Genomic DNA, 18,982 nt, shown 5'->3' with positions numbered 1-18,982 from the left:
AAATTTTAAAATGCTAACTTGAAATGAATATTAAAAATAACTCTTGTTAAAGTTAATATAACTATTATTAATAAAAAGCCAATAGTAAACCAATATGCAAGGACGGGCTGGATTCCTTAAATTGACTTCTTGAATCTGATGCACATGGAAGCTTATCATTTGTAATTTTACAGTTTTTCACTCCTCAATAGGAACCACAGTTTCCAGTCCAAGCCTCTTCTATTTTTCGATAATACAGATAAATGCTGGGTCAGTACATTTAGGTCAACTGAAGTGAACCAAAATTGCATGTATGGCTTTTTAAATGCTGGCTCCAGCACTGGAAACATGGTACCCTGACAAAAGAGAGTCATCTGTTCAAAAGTGCAATGATGGAAACAGCTTCTCCTCTGTTTCACGAAAAAAGGTTTAGTTGCAAACAAAGACATTTACCTCCCATATTTAGTTGTGTGTTACCATACTTTCAATCAAAAATACTTTATTCGACTGTAACTCACAATCATAAGAGCAAGTAAAATATACAGGATAGCACCAATCGACATCCATATAATATAAATAAAATAAAGTAGATCAAAACATACCAAATTTAATACCATGTGATAAAATTCACTACAAAAACTAAGTCCAGTTATTCTTCTAAAAAACAATATAAGATCAATAAGAACAAATATTTGGAGAACAAGAAACTGTTATACTATACTTTCCTTTTGAAAGAAGCATTGGATGAATATCGATTCTGAACTTTGTTTCATCAAAAAAGACTGTGTATTCTTAGAAACAATAGGTGAAGTGTCTTCAGAAGTGGAGGAAACATTGCTTACTCAATAAGCCTAACAGGCGAGTCCATCACCACGTGACTAAATTGTGCTGGCTGGTTTCATGTGTGAAGGTGGGCACCTGTCTAACAGGCACGGTCTCTACCAGCCAACCCCATTTTGAACACTTGAGCCAAAGAGGAAAAGCTCTCTAACACTCTGCCACACCTGTTGGGCATTTAGCTACTCTGAATTCCGAGGTATATTTTAACATGGCTTTCCAATATTCTGTTTCACAATCCAGTAATCCTTATCTTTTGAGAGTCAGAATCAATTAAAGTGACAGAAAACGTGGTAAATGTGTGGTGATTAAAATCATTGAACAGTTGACACAATCCGCTTATTTCGTGCATTCTGTAAATAGGGCAATACCACATTCCTACCAGCAAAGGGATAGAGGTAACTGCTCGCCACCTAAATTAAGAAACGTAGCAATTCAAATGATTACCACTAGTTATTCCCAGGACATGCGTCAAAAAATCTAACTACAAAAAAGGGGCACCACCCATCCCATCTGCGGTTAAGTAATTTAGGTATCAGGATTTCAGCCATGATCACGCACTGAGCTCTAAATGGGGGGCGGTTTGATAATACGTTGATTTTAGTGCTAACTAATTTTGTGTTCATGAAAATGTAGCCAATAGACAAATTTTTTTGAAGTCTGAGTACTGTTTAAATATTTTTTTATATCTTGGTTACTAGCACCAACTGGAGTTTGTCTCTCTTTCTAGATTTCGTTTTGCACAAAGTTGTACAATGTTACTAATTTGTTTTAGGCCTTCAAGGCAACGACTTTACTATTTCCGCAAGCTTCTTGGTTTCTGTACATTTTTGTCACTTTTGAAATTATTTTTTTATCGTGGTAACAAAAAAAATTAACGTGGTGTCTTAAACGTGGTTTTATCATCAAAATTGGAAATTATAACTTCTCTTTTTATACTCACAATTCCTCTTTTACATAACTAGAAATACATTAGATGGTTTTTGTTTCTGACTCATGCGGACTTTGGGTTCGTAATAACATTTTTGTCCGAATTACAGCAAAAACGTTTCCAAGGTATACATTTCATCCATGTAATATCACAGTTTTATTATATTTGAGCATGCCACGTCCTACATGCAATGGTTTCAGATATTTTTTGAGTAAAAATAACTTAATTGGTATCAACCCGAGCTCATCTTAGTCTGTTTTAGTGTAATTTGTCTTGTTCCATTCTCTCAGTGACAACTTGATACATTCACTATGACCCTTTAAATGTGACCATTTAACTGATTCCTTATCACATTATTGACATATGAGCCTATCCCACTAGTGCACCTATGTGCTGGTCTTGTGGCACATTTTCAGATTTTCTAAAGTCTGGGTTGGTGAATTCAAATGCATCCTATCTGAGTAACAGATAGATAATATTTTTAAAACACAAATAATTGTATTGCTATGTATTCTATACACAGCAAATCAAAAGAACTGGCATTGGTGGAGGATCAAGGGCCCATCCGGGAATCATAGGGTATATCCAGCCCCAAGGAGTCGCACATTTGGCACGTTCCCTTGATTAGGGATACAACATATAGTCCTTGGCCATTGCAACTCCCCATCTTGATATCTATTTAGGTTTCTTCCACCTAGATATTTGGGGAGATGGGAAGACTTATTCAGAGCAGCACCCGGATATTTTCAGGGATTAGCTGTGCTAGGAAGGGGTGACCAGTTACACGTGTCATGGGACACCATTGACAGAAAGTAAACACCATCCTGCTCCGTCTCTCAAGCACACAAAAGGTGATGCCCTCACCACACTCGCCAGATTCAGGACACCAGTCCTACCCGCGGGGTGGATCCGGTATTCAGCATCTCTTAGGGCAGCTTCAAAATCCTTGCCAGTGAATAAGAGGGGCCACTGATTAGGCCTTTTCTTTTTCTGAGTTAGTGGTTCCGGGAATGTGTGGGAGGATCATGTCCATGTTAGGCAGCCCCGCAGAATTTGTGTTGCAGACACTTCCAGCACCAGTAGACCCAGGTCCCACAAGAGACTAGCAGTTAATCAAAATGGCCTTTCATTGCTAGATTCCCTGACAGAGAGCATAAGCAGTCAGATATCTGGTGCCAGGGCAATAAGCATGCTCGCAATGTGGTGCTGTTGGAACACCAAACGTTTCCTTGCACTGTAGCTGGCAGGGATCTTCAGCAAGTCAGACCCAGACTGCCTACAACCACGAAGTGGGGAGAAAACAATGTGCTGCAACACCTCTGGCCACGGGATGACTACTCTCCTTACCTGTGAGAGGAAGTCCAGGCAACAGAGGGCCAATAGCAATCTCCTCGCCATCCTTTAGTCAGGCCCTACAAATCGCCAAATCATCCCTGCCACCATCTTGAAGGGGAATGCACAGTGTCAGGGTCTTATTCAATCTCTATCGCACCTAAACAGCATAATGGCCTGTGGAGGTCACAATAACTTTGGCACATCTCTCTACTGTTTAAAGCTCAGCCTGATGCACATCATTCCGATACACTCCCTGCCTGCAGCCCAGCCTCCTCACTGTGGTCCTGTGGTGACCACAAGCAACTAGAGTCATGGCTCACCAGGGTATCGATTCAGCCAATTTTAACCACTGGAAGGAAATAAGTTTATTTACAGGTGCATAGACAGAGCCATGGCCCAAATGAAATAATCTTAAAGAAAGGAATTTGTTTTGAGTGCATAGATTTGTTTTTCTTGGTATTAAAAGCAAGCCTAGTAGACAGCAATTTCAATAATCACTTGTTTTATTCTTACTGGATATAGGTTTCCACCCTGTCTATGACTCTGGTAGATATCATCTCTGTTGTCTCTCTATTTATCATTATCTTTCTTTGCTAACTGAGGAGCCAAATATTAGTTTCTTCTTAATATTGTGCGGACATTCAGCTGACCATTGCCGAGGGAACACTCCCCTGCCAAATCAAAAACAAGCACTGACATCGTCAACAGGTCTGTCTCATCTACATAGGATATACTGGCATTGCCAATGTGGTTTTTAGTCATGTTGCAGAGCAGTGCTGCCTCTGTGCAGCATGGCTGACAGTAAAGAAAAAAACAATATGACGCCACAAGCATTGACTGCGTCATAGTGCTTATATTTTTCTTTACTTTCCGCTATGTTGCACATTGGCCATGCTATTGATGCTAACAGAGGAAGGGGCTGTAGACATAATGGTTAACAGGTGATTTGCACACAAATGTATGTGATGTAAGATATGACACCAACTTATGGGGAAACTCAACCAGTCAGTATAAAAGAAGTCTCCTGAAGATTAAAATATTGTGTGTCTTTGGCTGTGTATAAAAATAATAAAGCCACTGTTAATGAAGACACTTAGCCACATCCATTGTCCTCCCAAAGAACCAAAGAAGACAATAATAGTATCCATGGATGAAGAACTATCCACGTTAGTCTTATAAACATATGAATACGTTCATGATGGAATTTATGATGTACAAAACTGTGCCACAGTCCGATGTAGCAGATACAGCTAACAGGTGGGAATCACAATAGAAATATGGACGGGGGGGGGCGGGAGGGACCAGAGTGCACCACTTCATTCCTACAGAGATGAGAATCGAGTTTTCTTGGAATTAGAATTTTTGACAAGTTGACATTTCTGAAAGACGATATTTTTGTATGGTCTTTATTTTTTAAATCAACATTTATGAGACTTTGTGCGAACTATATTGTTTTTAGTCTTCATTTAAACGTGGAACTCAATATACTTTCATGGAAATTCACGACATAAAAAAACTAGAAAGAGGTGACCGCAATGAAATTGTAGAAAAACATTTGTGAATAGAAGAACAGAGGGCATAAGAAATGGGCAATATTAAAGAAAATGCTCACGTCTAAGGTATACGTAAAACTAACTTTGAGATATTCACAACCACATGGGGCTCAGAAGTGGAGGAACTGTGTCATCCCCTGATGAAAGACAACCTTCAACAGACATACCAATACAGGCTGGTTTGCAAGTTGCTGAATACAGTGAGAAGTATAAAATATACATGATAAGGTTCCCTCTATTGTATGTATTCAAGAGACTGCAAATCACAGAGGAGTTCCATGACCATCAAGTGGCACAAAACTGGAGACCACGTGGCTAAAGAAGGGAAGAGAATTCTGAAGCGACTTGTTCTATCACCATCATGGGGGAGTAGTTTACTCCTTATAATATGTACCACTTTAGATACTGTGCATACGAATTATAACAAAAATCAGAGAGTAAATATGCTATTTCTAGATGCTCAGCGACTTAAATATTTGCTCATTCTGTGAACAGCATTAGACATAACAAGTAATGGAAAAGAAGAGCTTTAATCATAAAATATATTTGTGGACTTTTAGGATCTTTTCAGCATGTTCTCTTGATCTGCTAAGGAAGTACAAGTGCCCAAGTGTACAAATAATTACAACTGAGATGCCGGGTAGGCATTTCTTAACATAATGTCAGATTATAATGGTTTCTGCTGTGGTATTTGGCCAGCAGATTGTACATCTCTGCCTAGGAAAAGGAAAGAAACAGATGTCAACACTGCTTTCCTTTCCATATTTCCACACTGCGCTCTATGTGTTTGACCAGTGGACCCACAAGCCCAGGTGGAATTTGATCATTTGCTAACCTAACAATGGCCAATGTGTAGTGTTGAGTGACGCTAACCTGAAACAACTTCATTACTCCATTCATTTTTATGGATTTCATAGCATTTCTGTGTCACAACCCTACTTATTGTGCAGTAGCTCCACGCATCTTTATATATAGATCACTCCATTCTTAGAAATAAAGCTTTAGAAGTTTAACTCACAAATCAAATAAAAATTCGCAGTTGTAAATGTCTCTTTTTTGTTTTTACCTTTTCTACTAACTTAATACTGTGTGCTGAATACATAAAGGATATACAATAAAGGCCTCGCAATAATAGTGCAAACTCTTCCAATAGCACATTCCAGCTAGATGCTACAGATTCACAAGCTAATTTTATTTACGCATACTTCTTGCTAAATACAAGCCCTTGGGGTAAGTAGCCATGATATAAAAGGAAGTAGCTTCCAACTTCGAACCATGTTAATGCAAATGAATCTGTAGCACGTGAGTGATGAAAAGTCTCGGGATTTCCTAACGTCTAATACCCAAAATGTCAACATCTGAATAGAGTGCATGATGCACGGCAGGACTTGCTCTTTATTTTTAGTTTATTATCTTTACTGGAAAGCGCCTTAAAGGGGGAATTTTCTCTATGAGGTGCTACATAAAATCCAATAAAAATGAATACTTTAAAAATGAACTAACACACTACTAGCGGAGGCATTTTATCAACCATGATAGACTGAAAGACTCAGTCGAACATTTGGAGCCCAAACAAAAGGCTCTTAAGTTACAGAGATCCCAGTACCAACTCTCCCATCCTATCAGCTAGGGGGCAGTCAGCAGAAGCATAGAGGTGAGACATTTCGAGAGGCCGTTCTGAGGCTCAAGGCTCCATCATGTGCAAACTGGTACTTGATTAACAGCGAAGAAGTCCTTTACAAGAAGTCTAATTTAGTGACAAAAAAAAACAAGAAGTCTAAATCTTGAGATTTACAACAGACACACGAAGGTTCCCGGGCAAATGTGTGACCCTTTATGAGCTCTGTACTAAGAAATTATGTAGATATAGTCAACACTATGTCATTCTTGGCAGACGAGCTGCGATGTGTTAACACAACAACAGCTCGCTCAGCACAGTCAGTCTGAACTTGCTGAGAGGAGTAGCACAAGGCAACAAAGGGGTTAAAAAAACTTTGCTTGCCCTGCCTCTGATGATGCAGGTACATCCTTCAAAAAGAAGAGGCAAAATGCCTGTCATTTTATGTAATTCTTGTTCTACCTTTGGAGGCACCCTGCTAGGGCGTTAGCCCAGTCAGCCCCCTCCCTTTCGGGAATGATGGGGGAACGGATGCATGTCTGAGGAATAATTTGAATGCATGACATAGTTAAGCATGGATGAAATTTTGTCTAGGCATACAAAATATTGAGAGATTGCTCTAACTCTCCACGGCTATTTTCTTCCATTTTGTGTTTGTGAATTTTGATAAATTCTTGGCTGCTGCAGACTAGTTTAAGCAGAAAGTATCTCATGGGTATCTCACTGGAACTGTAAAACTGGCATTCTCCGCTCAAACCCGTCTCCTGTCAGTATCTGGTAGTAACTACTTTAACATGAGGTGTGCCCTTGCGGCAAATTTCCACGCGAGATCCGAGCCATGTACATTTTGTGTAATACATATAATTGAATGTAATCATCATTAAAATTACATGTATTTCACCAAGAAGGTTTGCAATTTTGCACAACCATAGGCTTGTCTCATGCTTTAGAGTGCATTGTACTGTCTAAATGTCAGCATTTATCGCAAGTTAAAAGTACACATCTTTATTTCCTTACAGAATTCTAAGAAGACAGTATCCAGTGTCTCGATGAAAGGGATGTTTTCTGAAGATGCGAAGGCAATGATCCTTAAGATAGTGGTTCAGTTGCATTATGTAGCTTTTACAGTTGCAGTAACAGCAGTACCTAAATTGTTTTTTTGGGTGTGTAAAACACCAATTCTCGTCAGAGGAACACATTCTATTAAGTAACAAGGTATCACAATGCTTGGGTTTGGTCTCGCTGTCTAGTACATTTTTTGTTTTTTGTATTACTTACTTCTGTTCATTTTTACATCAAGTACTACTAACTCCACAATGTGGGCTAAAAAAGTGCCTAGGGTCACAAGTCAGCAGGCATTCATCCTTACCAAAATAGAAGTATCCCCCCTCGTCCTTCGGCTGGAAAAAGCGGCCACGGGCCTGCGCATGTACATCTGCCCCTTTTTCCACCAACAGTTCAACGTAATGCTTACAGCGCCTCTCAATCGCAATGTGCAGCGCCGTCTGACCTGGAAAAAGAATACAGTGTCACCATATAATACTGTAAATGTTAAATCAGCTCACTTTGAAGGGGCACTAAAGCTTTTTGATGAGGCAGTTGGCTAACACTTTTCATTCAAATCCACATAAAAGCACATACTTCAAAATACTAAAAGAAAATCTCCCCCGCGCAGATTAATTCTGTTGAATATCTTCATACAGCCATAAGGCATGAGACTCCAGGGAACAGGAAGCTGGCTGCAAGAGGACTTAAACAATTTCGAGATCTAGAGGGCAACCAGGTCTGGCACCCTGATATGATAAATCTTTATGGTGCATACTGGATGGTGCAGTGAAGTTAGAGGTAGGTAAGATCAGAGCTGCTTTAGGGCGGTGCGAGTGGTGCATCCACACAGGAAGCTGACCTGGATTGGGGGCGCGGACCTCAGGGGGCATTGTGTTTAGCAATAAGATAGAAGGTTGTGATTTAAAAGCACCTCCTAAAAAGTTCCTTGTGCGTTCTGCCTTCAGGAAGCAATTAAAATGTCAAGATACCTCTTGTGATTAATGTTCCTGCTGGGAGAGAGATGGGAGTTTTGTCTAGTGGCAGCTTTGACTCGCTATAAAGTAGCGTAAAGGGTTAATAAGCCTACTGCAAAAAACAGAACTATATTTTATGTGGAAAGCTGAGTGGATTAGTAAAGCCAGCATTTACAGGCACTTTTAAAACAAATGAATGTATGTGAAAGGGAGACTATGGAGAGATATGGGGCACATTTGCCAGGTGGTAGTGAGAGAATCTGTGGAGGTGGTCATGAGGTGGGGGCCGCCAAATGAGACTGTCGAACAGGGAACCACTAGCAGTAAAGCCGGCCCTAGGTAAGATTATTGCATTTCTCCAGCCAAAGAGGCAAATACAAGCCAGAGACGTTTCGGACACAATCCATCCTTTAAAAGACATTTTTGAAAGCCTTGGAATCTGTCTTGGCTGAACCTTATCTCCACTCAAACAAATCATCAGCATCTAAGGTTGCAAGGGTGGATCCTCTCCTCCCTGACCCCAGCAGATTAACCTGCAGTGGATCTCATCAATATTTTTCTCTTATTTATATTATAAGAAATCCCTAATTTACACTCTAGAGCAACTTTTCACTTTGCTCGCAGCCATCTGTATTTGTGATCACAAGCACCGTTAGTGCATCAGATGCTCCAGTTCTCAATGCTGTTCACTGACTCCTGGTGAAGGAAGACTGGATCGTCATGTACTGGTTGTGGCAATTATAATTAGTGCTGAATTTATAAATTAAAAAAAAAGAAACTTAAGTGCAGAGGCACATAATGTTTCCTAGAAGCTCATTACCAGTGCTATCCAATGTCAGAGCTGCTGTATATTAAAGCTTCCACGTCTAGATTCCACAATCAAACACTTCCTATCTCATCATTTCACTCTTGCAGGATCTTTCTCATCCCTCTCTTCTACAGTTGTCTTATCTTTCACTTCCTTCTCTCTTTTCTGCCTTACTCACTAATGTTCTGATGATGAAAAGTAAGTCCAATTCTCCAATAAGAATTGGCAAAGTTAAGCCAATAGATCTGGCCTTGGCCAATCATTGCAGCAGTTTTTTTTACTGCACGCATGCAACATAAAAAGAAAAAACATGTGTCACCACCTAAACCTGGCTGACATATGCTTGCATTAAAATGTAAAATGAAAAAACAGTCCAGATGTGGATATTTTACTAGTGATGTATTTTTAAGTAATAACTCTCTCAGTTCTGCAATGCATTTTAACATCATTTTTGAAGGAAACAAGAATAATCACCACCAAAGTGCTCAAATCATAGCCAACTTTAAAGTTATGTCATTTAACACATTACAAGTAGACCTTTCAGCAAGCATTGGAAAAGCAAATGGGTCAGGCTTTGGCCACCAGCCTTTTGGCAATTTTTATTTTGCCATGGGTTTATTATCAAAACTTTTTTGTTCAGGTTGCTGCCAGGCCCTCATCAATCTAAACCAAAAACATTTGTTAAAGCCATAAATGTTGTTTTGGTCTATAACAGAAAAGCACACATTGCCTTAGCACTCCCTGACACTGAAGAGAACTACTTCGTGGGTTGATGTGCTCCTTCTGAAAGCCATAACACCTAATGAAGTAAGCCAGTGGCTAAAGTGGGCTGATACATTGTGATGGAATCGGTAGAACAATGTGAATGACAGAACCACAGACTAACTGACGAAGTTTGTCTGAAAAACCCTAGAGATAACTATGTTATACACACATGCCCTCAATATGATCTTGGCGGTCGAGCACCGCCACACCGGCGGTGGCGGTATAACCGCCGACGGCATGGCAGTGCTTGACCGCCATATAATGATGCAAGTAGTGAACAGCCAGTTCACTATCACCCACCGCCAGGGCTGAGTCGACCACCGGGCCGAAGGTAAACATATTCGACCCGGCGGTCGACCGAAGACCGCCGTGGGATAATGATCCTATTTCCACCAGGGATTTCCTGGCGGGATACCCCACCAAGTAATCCCTGGCGGAAAGCATACTGTTGACAGGAATTGTCATTCCTGTCACCAGTATGTGACACGCCAGCCTCCCCCCCTCAGCAACAAAACCTACCCACCAAGCCCCTAGACCCCTCCTACCCCCCCAAACCTAAAAAATCAAACCCCCTCATCCCCCTTATTTCCCTGTAGGCTCTCTCTCTCTAACTCCCCCCTCACCATCCCCCCACCTCCGTTCAGGGCCCCTCTCTACCCCCTTCCCTCTCGGACAGAACTTACCTTTTCCGTGGTGTTGCTCTGGGAGGGAACGAGCTCCTTGGATGCTGCTCCGCCGGCAGCGATTCGTCTCCATACAACGCTGCGCCTATTATTGCGTCATAATAGTCGTGGCGGTGTCTGGCTGACGTGGCGGTGAGGGTGGAGCAGCATCCACCTCGGCCATCGACCGCCAATATGGCGTCTGGCTGTTCACACCACCATCAATGGCGGTGTGCCACCAGGTGTCATATGGCAGTCATAGGACCGCCAGCACTGGTGGTCCTGCCGCGGCGGTGATCTCGGCGGTCCACTGTTTGGACCGCCATGATCATAATGAGGACCATAATTATAGTGAAAAAAAGATCTTGGCTAACATCAGTCTGGCATTGGCTGCCAGCCTATTGCCTCAGGGAAAGAAGGTAAGAAAGAAAGATGAAAAGCAAAAGAAGGAAAGAAGTAAAGAGGGAATAAAAGGAGGTCAATAATGAAGGAAAAAACAAGAAAGGAAGAAAAGAAGTGAAGAAAGACAAATACACAAAGAAAGAGGCAAGAACGAAAGAGGCAAAGAGAGAGTTGAGAAAGAAAAAATGATGGCAGCAAGAAAGAAAGAGCACAAAGAAAAGACAGAAAAAAGAATGACAGCTGACAGGGTGCAAAGAGAGCACCCTCATGAGCCTATATTCAGAGTTCATGTGAGCTTCTGGCATGGAGTGAAGAAGCAGCAGTCACACGAAGGCCAGTTCAAAGGGAAATTACACCAGCACTGGCAGGAGACAAGAACTGGGAAGCTGTAATGTGCTGTGTACTTTTATTGGCAGAAAGCATCCTGCTATCACATGAAGCTCTACAAACAAACCCAACAATAAAGTAATAACAAAGTAAAAACAAAAAACAGTGATACTGAAGGTAACTACCGGGGTGTGGATGTGCTTCTTGTACAAGGGCTGAATGCAGTCAAAGTAAAGTTAGCCAGTGGCTTAAGTAGGCTGACCTACTGCCCCATGCTTTATGCTGTACTGGGCAGCAGCAAAAACAGTGAATGGCAACAAAAGACCAATGAATTAAGAGAGCTGGCTGAAAACCCCCTTAATGAAGTGCCATAAAAAAGTACCCTATAAATATATTCTTAATAAAATCAAAGGGGCTTGGCTAACGCCAGACCGAAAAGGAGACAGAAAATAAATCACAATCTAACTAGGCACCTGTTGGACTTTTTTGCTTATGCAGGGTCATCCCCAGTCTTTTTGCCTCCTACCTCCTATTTTTTCTGACCTGTTGCCGTTGGCTTTTGAACTCTGAGCCCTTTACCACTGCTAACCAGTGCTAAAGTGCATATGCTCTCTGTCTAAATTGTAATGTTGATTGGTTTATCCATGATTGCCATATTTGATTTACTAGTAAGTCCCTAGTAAGGTGCACTAGAGGTGCCAGGGCCTGTAAATCAAATGCTACTAGTGGGCCTGCAGCACTGGTTGTGCCACCCACACAAGTAGCTCTGTAATCATGTCTCAGACCTGCCACTGAAGTGTCTGTGTGTGCAGTTTTAACTGTAAATTCGACTTGGCAAGTGTACCCACTTGCCATGCCTAATCCTTCCCTTTTATTACATGTCAGACACCCCTAAGGTAGGCCCTAGGTAGCCCCAAGGGCAGGGTGCAGTGTATGGTTAAGGTAGGACATATAGTAATGTGTTTTATATGTCCTGACAGTGAAATATTGCTAAATTCGTTTTTCACTGTTGCAAGGCCTGTCCCTCTCATAGGTTAACATGGGGGCTACCTTTAAATCTGATTAAAGTGTAGATTCCCTTTGGGAGCGGATGGACATGTGGAGTTTGGGATCTCTGAGCTCACAATTTAAAAATACATCTTTTAGTAAAGTTAATTTTAAGATTGTGTGTTTGAAAATGCCACTTTTACAAAGTGTGCATTTTCTTGCTTATACCATTTCTGTGACTCTGCCTGTGTGTGAATTCCCTGTCTGGGTCAGTTTGACAGTTGGGCTGGTTGCCCCTCACACTAGACAGTGACACAAAGGGAGCTGGGGTGTAGCCTGCATATCCTGATGAGCCATCTGTGCTAGGAGGGAGGGGAGGAGTGGTCACTCACACCTGAAAGGGCTGTGCCTGCCCTCACACAATGCAGTCTCCTCCCCCTGGTGAGTGTCTGGGGCCTGGCCTGGGCAAGGCAGGATTTCACATTCAAAAGAGACTTTACTTTGAAGTAGGCCTACTTCAAAGGAGAAATTGGGTATAAGAAGGGCACCCAAAACCACAGACTTTAGAAACACTTCTGGAACCAAGAGGAACCTCTGCCTGGAGGAGAGCTGAATAGCTGAGGAAGAAGAGCTGTCCTGCCTGTGACTGTGCTTTGTGGAGCTATCCTGCAGTTGCTGCTTCTGCCAGAGTAAGAGAGCAAAGTCTGGACTTTGTGTGCCTTCCATCTTGAGAAGAAATCTCCGAGGGCTTGATCTAGAGCTTGCCTCCTGTTGTTTGAAGTCTCAGGGACAGCAAAGACTTCTCTCTGCCAGCACCTGGAGTCTCTGGAGAGACTCCTACGCTGCCCTGTGGTGCCCATCCAGTTCCTGGGACCCTGAAAGGAGAAGCTGGCAGCCTAAAGATAAGGAAATCCACGCACACAGCACTGTGCGGGGAAAAGATTGACGCAACTCCAATCTGCGGCTGAAAAAACAATGCACCGCCGGCTCCGCAGCTGAGAAAACGACACTCACTGGAAACACGACCGAAGAATCGACGCACGGAGCAGGAGAAATGACGCGCAGCTTCGCTGACAGAGGCTGGGAGATCACAACCTGCGCTGCGGGGATTTCGGATCATCGTGCGGCTGGATTTTCGACTCACGTACCGCCGTGCGGAGTTATTCTTGACGCACACCTGCCCGTGCGGGGTTATTTTTGACGCACACCAGGTACATTTTCACTCTAGAAGCGCTAGTGTGTGTTTAAAACTACTTAAAGACTCTTTTTGCATTTTTATTGATAACTAGACTTGTGTATTGTGGATTTTTGTCGTTTTGGTCTTGTTTTGTTTAGATAAATATTTCCTATTGTTCTAAACTGGTGCTGTGTCATTTTGTAGTGTTTTCATTAAGATACTGTGTGTGTTGGTATAAATACTTTACACCTAGCACTCTGAAGTTAAGCCTACTGCTCTGCCAAGCTACCAAGGGGGTAAGCAGGGGTTAGCTGAGGGTGATTCCCTTTTATCCCGACTAGAGTGAGGGTCCTTGCTTGAACAGGGGGTAACCTGACTGTCAACCAAAGACCCCATTTCTAACAGCACCCAAAAAGCATATAAAATAAATAGTTAATATTTATGGCAACATAATAACTAACATAATACAAACAAGAGCCCACTTTGAACTAGCGTTGACACTGAAAAAAAGCAACTATTTTTACATGCGTGTGAATAATGTGCATAGGCTTTGCGCAGTCACTCAAAGTGAAAGGAGCCACTAGGTATAGTGGGCTGACTCACTGCCCAGACCGCATGCTTAGAGAACGGAAACAAAATCTGAATGAGAACTAACAAATGGCTGAAGCCCACTGACCACAAGGTCTTTTTATGTGTATATATTATGTAAGAATTCTGTGGAAAATCGGGTCTGGTGAGACAGAGGCCAGGCCTATAAATGGGTGCCCGCGACCAGCACGTGTAGAGACCTGCACAATGTAAGCACAGGCTACATAATCTTGCATTTTTAGGTCCCCTTTACAAGCCAGGTCGCTCCAACCTGATCTCACCATGTTTTTGTTTATATTTCATTAAGTTTGGACACCGTTTTGTAGTGCGAATGACATATCCTGTAATGGGCGCATTATCATAAGCATACCGAATATCTGAATACGCCACCAAAGGCCGCAGAAGGGTCATAATAAATTACAAACCAGTGCACAATCTACAAACACGAAGGGTGTTGGGGAAAAAATAAAATAATGCACATATTTGTTAAGACGTCAAAAATACGGGATGTTATCATTTACAAAGAAATTTAAAGGGCTTGAAATATAATTTTGGAAAAAATGGTACCAACAACCATCTGGAATTCAGGTCGATTCGTGGAAAGACAAAAACGAAAAAGCAACTACATAAAGATAGTAAAGGAGTAATTTAGCATCGAAAATGGTGAAGTCCGTCTTGATTTTCGATTTTGCGTCCTACTGAGCAGACTTCGTAAGTGCAGACACCTCTGGCGGTGCCTGACACTGCCCTCTAAACCAGTGGCTCCCAACCTGTGGTCCGGGGACCCCTGGGGGTCCGTAAAGAATTCTCAGGGGGGGCGAGACTGCTTAGAAAATTACATAATATTAACAGATTAGGTCCCCAGCTTTCAGTAATGACTTAGTGGGGGTTCCCTGAGCCCAATGATTACGTGGGGGCCCCGAATTCCAGTAATGATAAAGCGGGCGTCCACAGAAGTCAAAAGGTTGATGACCACTGCAAAACGAAATGAGCAACTTAAATTCTGAATAATGGCGAAAGGGGGACCTCGCGTTTGTTGACAAAAAATAAAAGTTAAACTTCCACATCTCATTCCATTTAACTTGATTTGCCTTCTGCTTGGAAGCGAGTTAATACATCTGTAGAATGATACGCATGTTTTCACCACACCGAAACCGGAGGCGAGAGGCTGCTTCTCTAAAAATGAAACTAGGTTGCTCAAACCCAGACTGTTTTCTGCTGTGGTGAACCACGTGATGCACGTCTGTCTCTCGTCGCTGTCACGCAGCTGCACTTCCTCAGAAGCACTGCTCTTGCGCAACGGAATACTTGAAAACTGGATACTCGGCATTGTAGAGGATGTAGGTGCGCTAAAGTTCTGCAGACTATGAGCAAGAAACACGTAAAATTAATAATACAGATATGAAACTTTCGTTTTACATTATTTTGTTTCATGGACACACGTGCAGCACCAAGACAAATAACGGTGAAATACTAGCACTTTTTAACTAAATCCTCTCTGTGTCTTTTAAATGCCACGAGGCGGAACTGACGTAGGGAAGAGTAGAGAGCTGTAAAGGAAAAGTACTTACTCTCCACACAGATTGTATATTTGCCAGAGGCACTCACACCTGAGAAAGCAAGCACGTAGGCTAGTGTCAAAAGACCCAGAAAGGGCTGGGCCTACTACCTTCCAGAACGCTGAGTGGTTTAAAATAGACCAGACAGAAAGAAGAGGGCCACGAAGGTCTATCATGAACCAAATTATGTTTGTTCTTAAAAGGATGGCCTTAAATGAGAAAGCTCTTGATAGACTATAAAAAACGCTATGTGAGGTAAGGTCCCAGGTTTGCTAGTTTCGATGGAGAAAGAGTATGATAAAAAGGCAGATGGGCCAGACATAGGCCTTAGGTTTCCCTGCTGCACAGGGAGCCAATGAGGGAAACCGCGTGCTTTCAAAATGTGGCTGACCTTCTGACGTCAAAACAGAGGAGCTGCCGCTTTCCACTAGAGCTGCATTTCCACTCGGCATCCCCATATGTACGACATTGTCATAATCTGCTAAACAGAAATTAATATACAGTTTATTGGCTAGCTGATTATTTAAGACCAGTGCTAAGAGACCGTATGAAGGTAGTGATAAGCATTAAAATACCATACATCAGCTATAATAAAAATGTGATCTGAATTAGCGAATAAGGTTCTGGGGAACAGCCGACCGAGAGGTCGGTCTGTTCAGGTGGGGGGGGGAATTGTTGGGGGAAGGTAGTGCAGTCTAGAAGACTGGGCTACTTTTAGGCTACATCTGTTAAAGGATGTAGTGCATGGGTATTTAAGCGGCCATTTAAGAGTGCTGGTCTCTATTTTATGGTGAGCACACTCCCGTGGCAGCCCCTCGCTACGTAGGCACTGTGCTGTAAGTTTTCAGTAGTTTCCCCCCTTTTGCGTGATCTTAGTCAGCATTTAGTGATTTCGGCTGCATTGCTTCCGCGGAGTGCACTTACCATGTCCAACGCAGACTTCAAAGTGCAGGAGGCCCTGCAGGTATTGGCCGAAGCCAGCCGCATGGACCTGGTAGTGGGTGCACCTACTTGCCCAGCGAGGCACGCTTCCAGAAGTGTAGCAGGTGCTCTCCACCTCAGACCCATGCTGGAGCTTTGACAGTGTCTCAGGTAGGGGCGAGAGGTCGGCTGCGGTCTGGGCCGTGGGACATAAGCGGCATGGGAGGCGAAGGATGATGAGGACAAGGGGAATATGGGAGGGGCGGGGTAGGAGCTGAGGGAGATGAGGGGGAGGGAGGGTCCTGGGCCTTCTCTCTATCCAAGGCGATAGACAACGTCAGTCAATGGGGGGGGAAGGGTGGAAGGGCAGCGGGGAGATGATCCTCCAGGCAACAGTATTTCTGAAACACCAGGTCCCATAGCTTACAAGAGGAACAAAGAGATGTGTAGGAAGATGGGTTCTGGTTGCAGTTACCCCCACCCCCCCACACACACACATTTTGTGCCTGTTTCTTAGATGCAACTTCGACTGAAGTGAATATATGAAGGAGGAGAAAACCAATTATGGAACCTCACTCTGGAGAAGTTTTTGTCCTGATGAAGCGTCACTGGATCCGGCTGGACCACCCAGACGCGAAACATGTAGACTAAGTAGAGTGAGGTTCCATAATTGGTTTTCTCCTCCTTCATATAGTGTGAGTAGGTGAACATTATATTCACCCAGTACTCCTCTTTTGTGTTTTTAATCTTGGTCCCCATCATATCAATTGCTGATTAAAATAATGACTCATGGTTTGTGATGGTGAACCAATTTTAATTAAAAAAAATTTCCCTCTCTCTCCATTAATACTTGGGTGCCAAAGAATAGGTACCCATTTGAAAACTAATTTATTTATTGTTTTCATTTTTGCTACTATCTGAGCATTCTGGTTAAGAGCACCCCGTCGGGGGAGCCCGTCAGGCATTGCAGCACCATCCTGATGAGGAGCTTTCCCAATGATGATGCCAGTCATCCATTGTGATGCATGAGGGTTCTTGCTCCTGGAACACTAACCTTATGCAGACTGCTATTGCAGGCTGCGTGACAAGGTGCTCCCAAAATTGAAAAAACATCATGGCACACAGTCTGTGTGCCATGTCCCTTAACACTGCATGTAATATATGTAAGTCACCCCTCTAGCAGGCCTTCCAGCCCGAAGGCAGGGTGCATTATATTACATGTGAAGGCATATTGGCATGAGCAGATATGCCACTGCTATATCTTTGTCAATTCTCAGACACAGTAAGTGTCTGATAGAAGGTAGCTATGGCAAAGCAGCTTAGGCTGAACTAGGAGACATGCAAAGCTCCTACTATACCACTTATATTATATGCACAATATCATAAGAAAACACAATACACAGAGTTACTAAAAATAAAGGTACTTTATTTTTATGACAATGTGCCACAAGTATCTCAGTGAGTACCCTCGGTAAGAAGGTAAGTAATATACACAAGTTATGTGTACACAAACCCAAAACAGGTAAGTAAGAGTCAGAAAAGTAATGCAAACAGTGTAGAATTACAATAGATTGCAAAAGGCAGACATAGGTTTAGGGGCAACACAAACCATATACTCCAAAAGTGGAATGCGAATCATGAATGGACCCCAGACCTATGGGAGCTTGTAGAGGGTCGCTGGGACTGTAAGAAAACAGTCAGGGTGTCCAAGATACCCCACCCCAAGACCCTGAAAAGTAGGAGTAAAGTACACCTACCACCCCAAAAGAGCACAACAGTCGTGATAGGGGGATTCTGCAAGAACAACAAACACCAGCAGTGCACTGAAAACGGATTCCTGGACCTGACGCAGGAGCACAGAAAACCCCGGATGAAGGTGCAAGGAAGCTGCCTCCGGATGGAAGAAGCTTGGAATTCTGCAAGAACGAAGAGGACTAGGAACTTCTCCTTTGGATGGAAGATGTCCCACGTCGCGATGAAGGTTGCAGAAGTGTTCCCACGCAGAAATACCGCAAACAAGCCTTGCTAGCAGCAAGGGTCGCGGTAGAGGTTTTTGGGTGCTGCTGAGGACCAGGAAGGACCAGGATGTCGCCCCTTGGAGGAGGAGACAGAGGGGGTGCTCAGCAACTTGAAGCAGGCAGCACCCACAGAAGTACCTAAACAGGCACTTGGAAGATATGTGAACCGGAGTCCATGCAGAGTTACAAAAGAGGGTCCCACGATGTCGGAGGCCAACTCAGTGGGTTGAGCACTGCAGGACGGAGTGCTGGGGACCCAGGCTAGGCTGTGCACGAAGGAAATCCTGGAAGAGTGCACAGAAGCCGGAGCAGCTGTAAATCACGCAGTACACAGGTTTGCAGTCTAGCATGGGGAGGCAAGGACTTACCTCCACCAAACTTGGATTGAAGGATGACTGGACTGTGGGAGTCACTTGGATAGAGTTCCTGTGTTCCAGGGACCACGCTTGTCAGGATGAGAGGGGCCCCAGAGGACCGGTGTTGCAGTCTTTTGG

The 18,982-nt window shown here is 43.1% G+C and overlaps 1 protein-coding gene across 3 annotated transcripts in view; it reads right to left on the bottom strand.

Annotated features, from left to right (window-relative positions):
* TRPV4 (transient receptor potential cation channel subfamily V member 4) overlaps positions 1-18,982 on the bottom strand; it is a 467,135-nt gene that overhangs the window by 215,246 nt on the left and 232,907 nt on the right. For all 3 annotated transcript variants that reach the window (XM_069214733.1, XM_069214732.1, XM_069214731.1), the window contains exon 5: positions 7,623-7,763. In XM_069214733.1, the coding sequence (XP_069070834.1) occupies positions 7,623-7,763 (141 nt within the window). The remainder of the gene's footprint in view (positions 1-7,622; positions 7,764-18,982) is intronic.

Source organism: Pleurodeles waltl, chromosome 11, assembly GCF_031143425.1.
Source record: "Pleurodeles waltl isolate 20211129_DDA chromosome 11, aPleWal1.hap1.20221129, whole genome shotgun sequence".
Classification (NCBI taxonomy): domain Eukaryota; kingdom Metazoa; phylum Chordata; class Amphibia; order Caudata; family Salamandridae; genus Pleurodeles; species Pleurodeles waltl.
Note: the sequence above shows the minus strand (reverse complement) of the source record. Positions and strands in the feature narration are given on the sequence as shown.